Genomic DNA, 16,048 nt, shown 5'->3' on the forward strand with positions numbered 1-16,048 from the left:
AATTTAATTTACCCATTGCTACTTCTCATAGGTTTTCTCCTCAGTATATATATAACTGAGTCATCTCAAGCCAATATATTAATTCTTAAACTTTGAGATAGCAGATCATTTTAATATTTTTCAGGAAGCTATATTATTAGTACGTTAAGACTAGTAACCTTTAAATAAATATTTCTCACTCTTACCAATTGTCATGTTGAGTGGAAGTTCATGTCACAATTTATTTTTCAATCGTGTTGTGTTAGCCATGAATGCTCAAACTCATTATATGGCAGTGTACATGTTTACTTAACGCTTGCACACATATGAACTCTACACTGTAAGATATGGTTATTAATTAGTCAAATATTCAATCTTTATCCTGGAAGCTTACACTGGAAACTTGGTTATGATTGAAGTTGTAAACACCATTTCATGCATTCCTGACAGGGTAATCAGTAAAGTTAACTAAAAGAGGGTCTCATATAGATGAATAGATATAATCAATCCTCACATATCTGGGATTTAAGAATGCATCACTTTGACTTTTCAAGAAATTCTCGTCATAAATTAGATTCATTTGTTGATATCCAATGTATAATTTAACAAAATATGTAATGTAGATGATTGGATCAAAATTGAATCCTTAAGGAAGAAGACTACTATCACATAAAACAAATAAAGGGAAGAAGTAAAATCTAGTCAATTAAGTCCAACATTGACAAATAATTATGTGTTTCCTGAATGAAAAATTATTAAATAATATTTTTGGACCATCATGTATTTATAATGTCACCTAATTAATTTTTACGAGATATGTAGTTTAACGTTTTTAATTTATAAGAAAAAAATTAATAATACTTAATTATGTTTCATCTAGAAACTATAGTTTGAGACCATAGTAATCCCGGATCATATCATAGTTTTTTTTCCTTCTGAGCATGCTATTCATTGTGTATGTATGAAAAATCTCACTTCAATTTCAAAAGTCTTTAAAAAAAACAAAGGAAACATTTGAGACTAATCTCTAGCTAGGTTACAGTTAAGAAAATAAAAAGGGTGTGCCACTCCTCTAATAAGAGCTAGCACCTCGTTTATAAAATGTTAAAAATCATAGAGCGGATAAGGATGCAGGCAGATAAAAACTCGTTAATCCTAATTAATTATCCTCACCTTCAAATTAACTCCAAATACATGAGATGGAGAATTCAAGAGAAATTACATAAATCTTATATATAATTCCATTTATTTATGAAGGGTTAGTTATAACTCCAAATAGTTATAGGAATGTTCAATTTCCACAAGTCTTGGAATAATTCACCCTTATGACACATGACATATAACTCTTCCTAACAAAACATACAAACCACATACGGTTTTTCACCAAACGCACCAAAAGTTACAAGACCAAAAAAAAAAGGACAACATTTGTGCAAGCCACATGAAGATTTAGCACTAGAAGAACTCCTCACACATATATAGGTCCCCCACGTGAACATATTTTATTTAGTACATTTAATTGCTTATTGCACTAGTAGCTATTATATCTAGCTACTAGCTAGCGTCTTCTTGCAGCAGTTTCCCTCTGTGCATTGAAGTAGACAGCAGCAACAGGGAGGCCAAGGTCATTCTCAGCTGAGAATTTGCGAGTGTTGAAGTGATCCCTTGAAGAAGGTGGACGAGTTACACACTGCCTACGTTTTTGCTTCAACAGGACAAACACATACCTGTGTATCCCAATGTTAGGGTTTGGCATCTCATAGCTCACCAACACTTTCCCTATATATGTATATATTTATATATATATACCCCAAAAAATATATAAAATTGGATATTAGATATGTGAATGTGAGTATGCATATTTTTTTAGTACATCATTAAATAAATAGAAGTTACCAAATGAGGCATTTGTTGTGCCTGGAATGTCTGTCACCATCCTGCAAAAGGGCACAATTTGAAACAATTAAGTGGCCTGTATAGGATATGAGACCTGAGAATTGTTATATGCTTTGCCAGTATATATATGTACAGTAAAGTTAGGTCTTATTGGTTAGAACTTAGAGCCCTTCTTCAAAAACAATTAGGTGCATAGAATTGATTAATTTTCAATGTCAAATTTATCAAAAAAATTAAAACATAATTATGTTTGTACTTCAAAACAATTTTTCTTTTAACATTCAAATGTCATTCCTAAAATATGAATTAATTTTTTTTGTAGCATTATTTTTTTTTAAAAAAAAATTATTTATATCAATGTCTATTCCAAATCCAGAATTGAAGTAAGTTCACCGGTCAAAAGTTTTTCCCTCTCTCAGTTCAGAATTCGTTTGGTTTTCAAGTAATGACAACATTATAACTTAACCTCAATAATTTTATTTAGCCTATATGAAGCAAAAATAACTTGTTAATTTCTCGCTATATATCTCTATTAAAATACCAGTGCAAATGCTCTCTCAGGTAAGGATCACTAGGGCCAGGGACATCCGGGTCTGTCATAATCTGCAAAGAGAAAAGGAGGCATTTATTTCGAATGATTGAAAGTTTTGTAAGGAGTACTTGGTATTATTTCAGGGAACATAAATTATAAATATATATATAAAAAAAAACACACACACAAAAAGCTCAAGTTTTTTTATATTCTTATTTTCTTAAAAGAAAGAGAAGAAAAAAAATTATAATATATACCAGTGTATAGAAGGACCTCATATCTCCTCCACCAATCTCAACCCTTGGCCTTGTGGTAATTGTGGAAGGGAAGAACTCGTACCCATTGTAGACTTGCTTCTTATTGTAAGTTACGGTCATTTTTATGGTTGGGGTGAAAGAGCCAAGAACATCTCCTATGACTCTCCCAATAATTAGAGGATCTGTCGACATCCTTGCCATTGTAAGGGCAACAAGAGAAAAAAAGAGAGGAAAGAGAATAGAACTTAATGATTGATTACTTGTGAAGGGAAATGGGAGCATGAACTACATATTTATAGCCTCTTAATAAAGGCAACTATATATTAAAATAGGTTTCTTTTAGGAAAAAATTATTTAGTTAGTTTTTAATTTTTTATTAATTAAAAAAATTTGTTTAATAGTTTGATAAATAAATTTTTTATTAATTAATTTTTAATATTTTTTAAAATGCTATGTGAAGTAATATTTTTTAAAATACTAGTTTTAAATTTTTTATTATCATTTTTTATCTTTAAAATATTTATTTAATTTTTTTATTATCTTTTTAGATATAAAATTTAACAGATAATTTTATCAAGTAATTATGATTTAATGAGTTAATTTAAAAACTTTCAATTAACAATTTTTTATTACCAATAAGTTTTTTAGTTAATTTTGTCAAAGATACCTAAAAGTACACGTTTCGATGTTAAGTCAGTTTTGTTGTTCTCTCTCTTTTTTTTCAATTTGGTTTTTTAACTTAACTTTTAGTTTCAATATTTTTCTTTATGGTAATTTTGTTACCTTATGAAAGTGCATGCATTTACGTTTTTGTACGTGACATTGATGTCGTTATTAAGCCTTTATTGACAACTAAATATCTCAAAAACTTGTCATTTTGAACAAAGAGAACTAAAATAAAAATTAATTAAAGTAAATATTAAATGACTAAATTGATAATTTACACACAAAAAATTAAGGTTCATTCTTTTTCATTGTATTCTTCTTTCACAGAATGTCTCACGATTAATGTCCACTGTGGGTAATGGCGTTTGCGGCAGTGTCACAGTGATTTGATATCTTTGGGATGTATAGGATTTTTTTTTCCTTCTCTATTATTGATCCACAATACATTCACCAATCCAAAATGTTGCAAAGCACATTCTTACAATTTGTCAACAATAAAGAATAATCGTCTTCTCAAATATGTTATTCTATTTTGATAAGTTGAAGTTTTAAAATTTACTAGTATATCAAAGAAATTAAAATCACGGTGAAAAACTATCTATTAATTACCTACTTATAGTAAGACAAAGTTACAGTATAGAGGTTGGTTCATGCTAAGCTTTGGACTAATTTGGTGTTTCAAATTACAATTTGTAAAGGGCATTAGTGGTAGTTTAGTGTCTAATTATAATGTTGTGTAAATGAAAGTGGAAAAATAAGAAAATTAAGAAGAATGATATGATTCAACGTTTTCCTTTGTATAAAATTATCAATTATCAATTAATTCTTTCATATTTGAAGGTTCGGATAGTTTGAATAAGGTTTTAGATTTATTATAAAAAAATAAGGTTTTAGATTTAAATCTTAATATCATTATTGTACAAAAGAAACATATTTAATTTTACTGAGTCTTAATTAGCAAATTAATATGGATTTCCATTAATTCGGGTAACAATAAGTTAAAACATATTTTTACACATGCAGGAACTGAATCAAAAATTATGTTTAATCAAGATTAAATTCTCACAAGTTTACACATTTAATAATCATTTTTAAAAGAAAAACAAACGAGACAAAGACTATATATTTTTTAATCTTTTAAGACATGTGCAAGTGCAGGTAAGTGATTTTTTCTTTTACAGAAAGTAAGTGATTTATTATTATTATTGTTATCATTAAAATCAAAGTAGAACACTAGATATATGGAAGACACGAGCTCAACGAGAAACTTCTGAGAATGAGCAGTACGGAACTCAAAACCAGGTGCGACCATTGGAATTTTGTTATTTGTACACGGACTTTCAAGAATTCTGAAAATTATACGGATATTCATAAATATCAGTTTAAAAATATAAGTGAAATATAAAGAAATTATTTAAAAATAGTTTAAAATATAGATCTGAAAATTTGAATTTTAGGAAATTTAAAATTAATTTAATTAATAAATACTATTATTCATCTATTTGCAAAATCACTACAAAATAAGAATTTTCTAATATAATTTTTTAATAAATATTAAACTATATTCGTTTGTTTCTTCCTTTTTTTTTTCCTTCCTAATGCTTACTAATATAAAATTTTACATGTGATTTCTTACCATTTATTCTAAAGGACTAAATTAAATCTAAAAAATAAATTACACAACTAAAAAAACTAATTTAACAAAAAAAAAACATCAAAAAAAGAATTCACAAATCGATCCCTCCTAATTAGATCAGTCAAATCGGGCGGTGCAATTTGATTTTTTAAAGAATGATAATAAATATTATAAATTATATATATATATATATATATATATATATATATATATATATATTAAATATGACCATATTTTTGCATATGATTATTATTAGTATAATAGATAAAAAAATATGCAAAATGTTTAGTTTTTAAAACAAAAGATACATTTGATTACAAAAGAAATTCTAACGCATAATATATTTTTATTTGTAAGTAAAGGGTACATACTATATAGAGATTATTATTATTATTATTATTATTATTATTATTATTATTATTATTATTTTCTTCAAAATATTTTACTATTAACGAATATAATTATAAAACCTAAATATTTTTTTAGTTAATAGCTAATTAAAGAAAATATTTGATCAAATATGCAAATATTCATAGAATATAATATACCACCTCTGTTTTTTTTATCCATATAAATTAAACACAATATTAAAAAATTTATAATGCTCACATTCGATTCAATTAACTAAATTAACTTCCTTGACTAATACCTTTATTCCTATACATAAAAAATAAATATCTAATTCACTAAAATCAATAAAAGTAAGTTCAATTAATTAATTACTATAATACCCCTTAGTTTTACTTTAATTATACATGTACCTTCTCGTTTTTTTTCCCAAAAAAAACCCTAACTTATTACTATCCGTAACATTAGCACTCCCTGTTCCCTTAACACTGTTAGTTCTATTAAGTCCAACAGATGATGTGCCTAGTACGTGTCTTTTAATGAATTTTTTTGTGTGTAAAATCTCCTTTGTCTAAAATTACCGTAAGAACAAAAACTGAAGTTGGTAATAAATCACCATAAACTTGCAATCTATGGTAACCCAATGAGGTTGCTGTGAATATATGGTGTACATATCAATCTTCACCAAACAATTAAGTGGGCATTAGCTTTTCTACATATGTTTGTGGTTCCCATTTTGCTGTACGTTGAATCTCAATTAGGAACTTTTCACTCTGTGATTCTTTCTTGAAAAATAATTAGAATAGGAATGGCAGAACATGAATCACCGAATCAATTACAATGTAAACTTCATTTGACAAAAAAACTGAATGATCAATTAACCACCACAAACAATTAAGTGATTGCTGCAATTGAAGGTTTATTTTAGTACAAAATCTTATTTAAGCAAATGGAGAAAAATTGAATCCCAATTCCTCTCGCAACCTCGATCAACCCCATGTCAATAAGGTCTGCGCAATTACCAACAAACAAAGATTGAAGCCCATGACAAAGTAACGTAAAACAAGGAAGGGGATGCATGCCTAATTCACTCTTAGAATGAATTAGTTTTTAATAGAGTAATCAATAAAAACTGATATAAAAGTAAGTGTAATTGAACTTACATTTATATTTAAAAAGTAATCAATTAAATTTTAATTATAAAACTAATATTATTTTTTGACAGATAATATATTAAAGTAGATAATATATTTGGAATTTTTTTTTTCCTGATACATAGGATTATTAGATGTCATCACTTTCAATGTACTGTTACTTTGACTCAATTCGACAAGCGTACTTCTCCTGGTTACTTATGACAAAATCATTTTCCTTTTATTTATATTTTACATTACACGTGTATGTTTAGGAATAGAAGCAAAAAATGGGACGGTCCTTAATACCCAGAGGAAACAAGAAACAACACTCTCCTCTCACGATATATGTTCAAATTATATTTAGAAAAGTAAAATATACACTTTTTTTAGAGGCAATTACGATTTATTATATAATTTTTAAATATAAATGTATATCTTAATTTGAATAGTTTATATTTAGAAATGTTGTGTCTCTTATAACTAAATTTGAATATTTCGTTATTGATTTTAATACTTTAAAACAAAAAATGAAGGTTTAATTTTGAAATATCTCATAAGCACTTTGTTTGGATGAAAAATAAAATAGGGAACACAAAAACAAAAGGAGAAAAAATGACATAGTGAGAAATAGAGTAAAATTAAGATAGAAAAGACATGCCATTTTTTAAGAGAAAAAGGCACGTCATTTAATGAGTAGAAATAAGAGATAAAAGAAATATATATTTTTTCTTTATTTGTCAGAATGAATACAAAAAGAAAATGAAGAGAAATGAATAGTTGTATACCTTTTATATTTATAATATCATTTAATAAAAATTAAATTTCTCTACTATTTTTTAATAAAATTATTTTAAATCTTTTTGTATTTTACATTATAGAAAAAATATGTAACATTAAAAAATTTCAATTAATGAATTGATTATTTATTAATTAACAATTAATGGTGTTATCTGAAATATATGTAAAGCAGTTGTTGTTTTTTTTTTTGTTACTTTTTTCACTTAAATTGTTTATTGTATAAATAGATTTGAATTTGACTCATTCTAAGTAAGAATAAAGTGAATTTTCTTTTTGGTATAAATAAGAACAAAGTAAATAATTTTAGTCACTAATAAGAAAATTAATAATTAATATTTCATCACATGTATAATAAATTATGCATGCACAAGTAATATTGACATCAATATCTAAAATTACTTATTCCACTTACTTATGTTTTTCTCTCAATTTTCCTTTCTCCCAACCAAAGAGATACCATTAATGTGGATTATATTAATTAATTTTAGTTTCCTGAATTTGAATCTCTAACAATGTAAAACAATATAAAAAAATTTTATAGCTTTCTTCATTTTTTTTTATCAAGTTAGCCTTTCAAAAATACAAAATTATCAACAAATTTATTATTTATGTAATCATTAATTTTAATCTTTCATATAAAAAAAAATTCAATAACAAATTTACCAAAAATATTTAAAAAAATACTAGTAATATGAAAACTCTTTAAATTTCAAAAACCCACTAAAATAAAAAAAAGCAAATTAAATATAAAAATATTTAAACAAAAATAAAATAAAGTCCCTCTCTGGTCTTCTCTGGCGCGCGCATACAACGTAGGGGTCCATTGAAGTGGTTCTTGATTGGGTAGTGTTTAGGGTCAGAAGCACTATGAGTAATAATGCATGTTGGTACATCCTACCTTTAGCAACTTGTCAAATCACTGCTGTTTTTATCAGAGAATGAATCTTTAATTTATTATTTAAAATATACAGCACAAGTAATATTATGGTATTACTAACAGAAATTAATTTAGTCAACAAAACATTTATAGAACAAAAATTGAATACATTTTTAATATTTGTACATAAATTTTTAATTAATTTCACTCTTTTAAGTTTTTATTTAAATTTAATCATCATGAATATTAAATATTTTTAAGAAAATAATATTATGTAACGATTAAGTGCATATATCATATTTCACCAATTCATATTTTAAAATAACATATAATTTAACATGATTAAATATATGCCAAATTATTAATAAGTGATGGCAAAAAATATAGTCACAAATATATTCCATAAAATTTTTCTGTATTGTTTAAAAATTAATTAGCAAAAATTTCGAAAAAGAAATGTTTAGAAATAGCTAGAACATAATTTAACATAAACTTATACTCAACTATTTATTTTTAATATCTGAGCAAAGAAAAACTGTTTATTTTTAATAGTTACATTATTTTTAAAGAGTTCAATGATCGATCCTGCATTATTATTATAAAATAATTTTACACTATCATTTAATTATAATTTATTATTGATAAAAATTTTAAAATTAATATTTATCTTAAAAGTTAATAAATTTATCATATATAATAAATTATGATTGAATGATAATATAAAACCTTTTACACGGCTAATTTATGTATAACTTTTTTTTCTCATTGTTGAAACAAAGTAAAAAGGGCAAAATAATCTAACCTTGTGAAAACTTTCACGTTTGTCACGTTCTTTAGCGTGCGAGTAATTTTGTTAAAAATGAATATTAATTAGGTTAAATTCTTATACTTTAAATATTATAAATGCGTACTGTACTTTCGAAACCTTTTCTAATATGGTTCCTATCTTAGGTTTTTTTTTTTTTTTGGCTCAATGGAGTAAGTTTTTAAAACTATAAAGCCATTTGGAGAGTTTATTTGAATTTTTGAAGAGGATATGCAATAAGGCTGCAGATAATATTCATCTAACCTAGCTTTTACTCACGGCGATCGAAATATATCGCGTTGAGAATGTTGCTCATCCAATATATTCTATTATTACAGCTAATGTATTGCATCTTTGAGTTAAATAAAACCCAATTCATTCCCAAAAAAATTATTGAAACAGTTTATGACGTAAGATTTTTCAAACTAAATTATTCTTAACTTATTCTAATATTTATACGACCAAATTCGCACTATACACATTTATGTGATGCAAAAGTTTATTTAAAAAGTCGTTAATCAAGTTTTTTATTCAAATCTGTCTTAAATAATCATTGACGCGGAAGTATAATACTTAAATTGTATTTCCCTTGATAAAGATTTTGATAATGATTTCTCTGGTAAAGATTATCCTAATTCTCAAATAAAGGTAAAAGAAATAAATACAAATAAGAAAATAAAAAAATGGGTAAAAATAATATTAAATAATCGTACAAGTATTTTTTGAGTATTGATGCATACGACTTTTCCATCCCTTTTAATTCATTTTTTTCCTCTACTGTGGATAGAATATTTTGTTTGATGAATTTTTTTCTATGTTTACAAATTTATTATTTTTCATCAATATAAATAAAAATAATTTATTTAATAAAAAAAATTTATATTTAATTCTCATAATAACAAAAAATATTCTTGAATTAGGAATCATTTCACACTACAGTCAAATCAATCTTTGACCCCTTAAATTGGAGAGAGACACATAATCTCAAACCTAAAAAAATATGCTTTAAGTCACTTATAATTTTTAAATCATAAAAATTATTAAAATCTTAAGAGAAATATAGTAACATAATAATCAGTTTAATTCATCCTTAAGTAAATTTTAATTTAAGTCTTGGTCCTTTACATAATATAATATATTTTATATTATTAGTGCATAATTTATTTTTTCAAATTTTATTAACATTTTTATAGCATAATATATTGTACACATTATATATATATATATATATATATATATATATATATATATATATATATATATATATATATAATATAATATAATATAATATAATATAATGAAGTCTATAAATAAAAAGAGAAGTTGTCCAAAAGTTAAAAATAGAGAGAGAAATCCATTAACATGTATAATCATATGATAATACACATATTTATACTCAAGTCTATCAATAAAAGCATAATAGAAGAGAAAGAAAAACGAGCCAATAAGAAGAGATGGAGCGCAAAATTGCAGACACTGGAAGAGAACATGCAAATGACAGTCTACTACAGGTCGTGAAGGTTCACACTCACAACAGTGGTATTTTATATTTTTATTTTTATTTTTATTTTTGAGGGAATTAATATTTTATATGTTGGACTGTATAGATATTTTATAAATTCAGAATTTTGATGATCATTTAATATATAAAAGACAATTTTATATACTGTTGGTTAAAAAAAAAAATCGAACTTCAAAATTTTATAAACACCACCTATAAGCACAAGTTTCACATATAAAGATTGAAATATGTTTTCTTAATTTAGAAAATTAATTTTGGATGGACTGATATTAACACAACTAGCTAAAAAAGTATGTTTTATTGTTTTTATTATAAAATGAGCGTGTTCTAATTTAGGTTTCTATAACAAAAAAGTCTCTATTTTTTGTCTTCTGAAATTTAAAATGATCGTTTTTTTAGCAATTGAAATTATCATTTTTAATTCTTATAAAATGAGTATATTTTGATTTTAGTAGTCCCTGTAAAAAATTTTCATCCCTCCAAAATCTAAAATCTCTATTTTTGGTTATAAAGTTAATTTTAAGGTAGAAAAATAACATTTATTTTAGAGATTTAAATTATCTTTTTTAACACTATTGTATGTTGATATTGTATCACAGTCACTCGTGAGTGTCATTTCGAAATTGGAATGGTTATTTGACATTATATTAAACACATAAACAATTAACAAGCCACATAGCAATATATAGGAACCGAAGATAAGGTTTCAACCTTTTGAAAAATGAAAATCAGAAGAAAAAAATTATAAGCACTAAAATTAAAACTCGCTAAGTTATATAGTGAGAGATTTTTCAAATTAAATTATAAAATTAAGTGATTTGATAAATTTATTTCTTAATTTTATTTTACATATATAAACATTACATATAAAACAACGAAAGTCGAAAACGAAAGAAAGAAATTGTGGGAGGGGGATGGCCCCCATGAAACTCAAGTAGCTCTACACCTGTTCACGAAGAATCTCCACATCGAAAAACGTTTTTATATTGAACGAAAAACATTATTCATACATAGTTTTTATTTTTAATTTTAGTATAAACTTTGAATAATTACAAAAATATTGTCTAATTTTTAATTTGAAAAACTATATATGAATGAAATAATGGTAATATGTTGCTTTACTTTTTTTCTTGTAAATTCCTAAATATAAGAAAAATAAAATAAATAAATAAATGAAGCTTTTGAAATTATTTATTGATTACAAAAAAAATATGTCACCTTAAATTATTTGATATTTCATTTATATATAGAGAGAGATTGATATAAGGCCCGAGAAAAAAGATAGTTTAGTTCTTATAAATTGCTTAAATTATGAGTAATTATTAATTATTGTTTTAAAGTGAGATTTTCATGGCCTAATCTCATCATCAATAGGTTATTTTTATTAGGGGTGTTAAGTTACTCAATTCTATTGAAAAATTTGAGTTGGGTTTGTAAATTGTTTTTTTACATATCCTATCCAATCCATTCTTACCATAAAGGTTAGGTTAATCGGATCTCAATATTTTAAAATAATATATTTAAAATTTTTTAGAATAATAATTTATTTTTTTCTAAAACTTTATCAATATATAATGATTAAATATCTTAAAAAATTAAATTGTGAGAATATTTAACTAAATAATTAATGATTTTAATGCTAATACAATATTTTTATTCTATATAGAAATAAGGTATTATATTAGTATGTAAAAACATAAAACAAAATCAAAATAGAGATAAAAAATAACAACTTAAAAAAGAAGAAAAAATTATGGGTGGTTTCATTTAATAATTTAATAAACTATGTGTAGGTTAAAAATTAATGAGTTTATATTTAATAATTAATTTATATATAATAAAAAAATAATTACATGATATGGGTTGGGTCAGGTGGGTTAAATTTTAAAAAATAAAATCTATTATTGAGTCTTAATTAAGTTGGATCGGATTTAACTTTAATACTTAAAAATTCATCCCAATATAATTGGATTTAGTTAGGTGATGATTTGATTCAAACCCATGAACACTCATATACTTTATCATGACAATTATGTCACCAGATCAAAGATTCTCTAAGCCACGAGGACAACCAAGACTTGGACTAGTCAAAATTGAGGTTAACATTGTTCTTTTATGATATATTTGGTTGAAGAAAAAAATATTGATATGTTTTTTGTTTGGTTGCAAAAAAAAAAAAAATTAATTTAATTCAAATTTGGATATTTTTTTTTCATTTCTCTCTATCATGTGAAATAGAAGTAATATTAACATGTATGTATTGTTTTCATCTTTTCATTTTTAATCTCTTTTTACCACATTATTTATTCTATTTATTTTATTTTCTATTTCTCACTTTCATCCTACCATACACCAAGCATACACTAGAAAAATAGGATAAGAATCTCCTATTTTTCTTATTATTTTTAAAACGAAATTACGATGTCTTCCAAGTGATAGTTAAAAGTGATTTTTTTTTCAAGACATTAAAAATTATTTAAATAAATTTTATCTTTTTCAACAAAGTCTTTTTATTTATCAGAAATCAAACTGAAACCATATTTGAAGAATCGGTCATTTAGCAATTATGTTGTACCTTAATTTTATTTTTAATGCATGGATACAAGTTTTTAAAAAATGGATGGTCCTCATTAATTAACTCACGAAAGATGCTACCGCATATTGCATACAAGTCCTTATTTCCCTGGGCAAGGTCACGTCCTCTTCTCTAAACTAGCCATGCATGTTGCTGTCACGTTCATGTTGCGATGAAGAAGGTGCTAAGGCCCTAAGTCCAAAAGGGGGCTTTTGAACCTTCCATATGTTGTTTGGGTTTTTGAACCAATTACGGTAGTTTTTATTTCTTTTTTTTCTTCCTATTTTTGGGGGGTTATGTTTGATATTGAAAGTGTTTTTGATAGATTCAATTCCTTTTATTGTTTTCAAATGAAAATGGGGTGGAATAGCAAACTTGGTCTTAACTCCTTATATCACTGAAATGTGAAACAGAGGTTGAAGATGATGAAGGAGCAGTGGGCTAGCTTCGCCTACTGGTGGGTGGTGTCGACCATTGGCTTGTACCTTGTAGCTCGCCAGCAAAGTGAAGCTTTAGTGGCAGATGGTGACAATACATGGATATTCTTTAATTTGTTGTAAAATTTATTTTAATAGAATAAGTTTGCAAATAAAAATATTGATTATAAATAAATAATAGGTTAAATGACTTTTTTGTTGTTTCGTTTAGTCTTTTATTATTTAAAAAAACATTTTAATCTTTTATTTTTTGAAATTAATTCAAAATGGTTCTTTGGTGTAATTAAGTCGATAATGAGATAAAGAAGTTGGAGGCTAAAAATCGCCAAAATTGATATTTTAGTCCTCTAATTTTCTCCAAAAAAATATGTGATGTTTTAGAATTTTAAAACGAAAATTTATGAGTATTAGTTTTTTATACATAGCAAAATTTTACGAGTATTACATGCAGTACTGAAGGATTTGATGTGTACCTCAAAGCTTTTCAACATATTGTTTTCCCAAGGTAATCGAATTCGATAATTTTGAATACAAACGAAATCTAGTTGATTTTTATCTCTCTCTAAAACAAGTCAGTTGGAACCAACAACTTAATCAAGGTTTAGCCAAATTAAGAGCAAAGAAAGGGAAATTTCTTACAAAGATTACTAGAACATGAGAAAAATAAAGCATATAAATTATACGTATAAAATAAATAAATACCAACTACCTCAAAGTAAAAAAATAAATAAAATCATGATGATACCAACTACCAACAGTACAAAAGCAAAAGCCCATAATGTCCATAACAATGCTGTTGATAGTCCCTTTTGCCACGTTGCTTTCTTTTTCCAAGTCAAAAAATATTAAATGTCCATAATTTCTCAAATATGGCTACATGTTCATGAAATATAAAAATTTAAACCATAACAAAATATTTAAAGCATTTCCTAAGAAAAAAAAAAACTTCTCAAACACAGACTGAGACAGTGTGTTAGTGTTTCAAAGAAACCATATCTCAAATTAGAAATAGCATATGAGATGGCCAAAGTAGAGGAGGTTTATTCCTCATATTTTCATCTAGCAACAATTTTTCAAATGTTTATTTTACTATCAGAAAGTACTGATTCTTATCACCGACAAAAGTTAGTACCAGATAAATCACTATCACATTTACATATTTATTTGCATCTTATCATTGACAAAAATTGGTCTAAGAAGCACATATGTCTGGTAATAATTATACTTAAACTAAATTTATATATTGCTCTTAGCCACACTAAACTATGCAACACTCAATGCCAAACGGAATGAAAATGCTAATATCTTAAAAATCAAATAGCATATCAAGTCAAATGTGCCCTCAAAATTTAATAACATAAATGGCCAGGGGGAGGGTGAAACTGGAAGAAGGTGAATGAAGGTTTTGTGAGAGAAGGGGAGGCGTGAAAGGAGGGTGAACTAAGCGAGAAAGAAAGGGGAATGGGAAATGAGGACGTTGTATATGACATAATTTTTTTAACAGAGGCACCAAGCTTGAACAACAAAATTAACTTGAATTAGATGCTAAATTCCTTGCTTTGAGTACCAAATTATAAGGACACCTCTATGGATCATAAATTCAGCATCTCACACAGATTTTTTTTAGGTGATTTTCTAGAAAAATATAGAAATCAAAAGCAAAAAATGGATTAGGGTGAGAAATGATAAAATAAGATCACAATTCCAATGAATTGATAAGTTGAGATGGAGATTCCTCATTTTGAATTAAAAAATTCAAAGATAAGAACCAAGAGAGAGTTTTTCTCTCACAAAACTTCAAAGTTTAATTCCAAAATGAGTCTAAATTAATTACAAGGTCAACATTTGTCCTATCCAAGGTCTATTACTAAAGGTCCAACAATAAACTAAAAATAATAAGGTCAAACAAACTAATGAAAGAGGCTTAAGTCCAATACAAATGACAAGATCCAACAAAAATCCAAATAAAAAAACTTGTCTAATCTATTATCTTCCAAGTGAAACTCCTTAGGTAGGTATTCATCACTAGACCTCAAGCTCCAAGGAGAAGGACCAACTTCCTTTGGAGGAAATAGGCTTGGCAAAATCATTGGTATATGTAAAGTTTGTAAGCATATTCTACTTCTCATTGATAAAGTCTATACATTAAAGGACTAATTATAATTTATTTAGCATAAGTCAATTTTATAACAATAGTTTTACTATGTCCTTTAGCAAAAGTTCATGCACAGTAAAACAAAGTATCAATTCTATTATTTATTTTTTTGCAAAAGGACACAACACTGTATAGAAGTTTGAACTTGAACTAAACAAACATAAAATAACTTGTTTAGTTTTCAGTTAAATACAAAGAGATAGAGATATGAGATGCATAGAGTTTTATAATGGTTCATCTATAGCACTAAGACTATGTTTAGTTATTGTATACCTACCAAGTTCTACTAACTTTAAATAAAGTTACAACTTATAAGTATTGTTTACTATCACTTATGATTCTTACAACCCAAGTTTATCACCAAGCTTGAAATCACCTAATATTTTTTGTTCTACCAAGTCACTACTGACTCTAAAATAATTAGAAGAT

General features: G+C 25.8%; 1 protein-coding gene across 1 annotated transcript; it reads right to left on the reverse strand.

Annotated features, from left to right (window-relative positions):
* Window positions 1-1,421: 1,421 nt before the first annotated feature.
* Window positions 1,422-2,881, reverse strand: LOC114369737 (protein CENTRORADIALIS-like). The gene is made up of 4 exons (XM_028326983.1): window positions 2,665-2,881; window positions 2,417-2,478; window positions 1,876-1,916; window positions 1,422-1,758 (listed from the first exon to the last, which is right to left on the reverse strand). The coding sequence occupies exons 1-4, from the start codon at window positions 2,863-2,865 to the stop codon at window positions 1,538-1,540; spliced, it is 525 nt and encodes a 174-aa protein (XP_028182784.1). The 5' UTR covers window positions 2,866-2,881; the 3' UTR covers window positions 1,422-1,537.
* Between the last annotated feature and the right edge of the window lie 13,167 nt (window positions 2,882-16,048).

This window comes from Glycine soja, chromosome 10, assembly GCF_004193775.1.
Source record: "Glycine soja cultivar W05 chromosome 10, ASM419377v2, whole genome shotgun sequence".
Taxonomy (NCBI): domain Eukaryota; kingdom Viridiplantae; phylum Streptophyta; class Magnoliopsida; order Fabales; family Fabaceae; genus Glycine; species Glycine soja.

What these genes read in the sequence shown, in the direction of transcription:
- LOC114369737 (XM_028326983.1), bottom strand. Translation starts at nt 2,865, where the DNA reads ATGGCAAGGATGTCGACAGATCCTCTAATTATTGGGAGAGTCATAGGA. An exon ending in TGAGGTCCTTCTATACACTG is followed by an intron (nt 2,479 to 2,664) that starts GTATATATTATA and finishes TTCTCTTTGCAG; the next exon opens with ATTATGACAGACCCGGATGT. An exon ending in CACAACAAATGCCTCATTTG is followed by an intron (nt 1,759 to 1,875) that starts GTAACTTCTATT and finishes ATACATATATAG; the next exon opens with GGAAAGTGTTGGTGAGCTAT.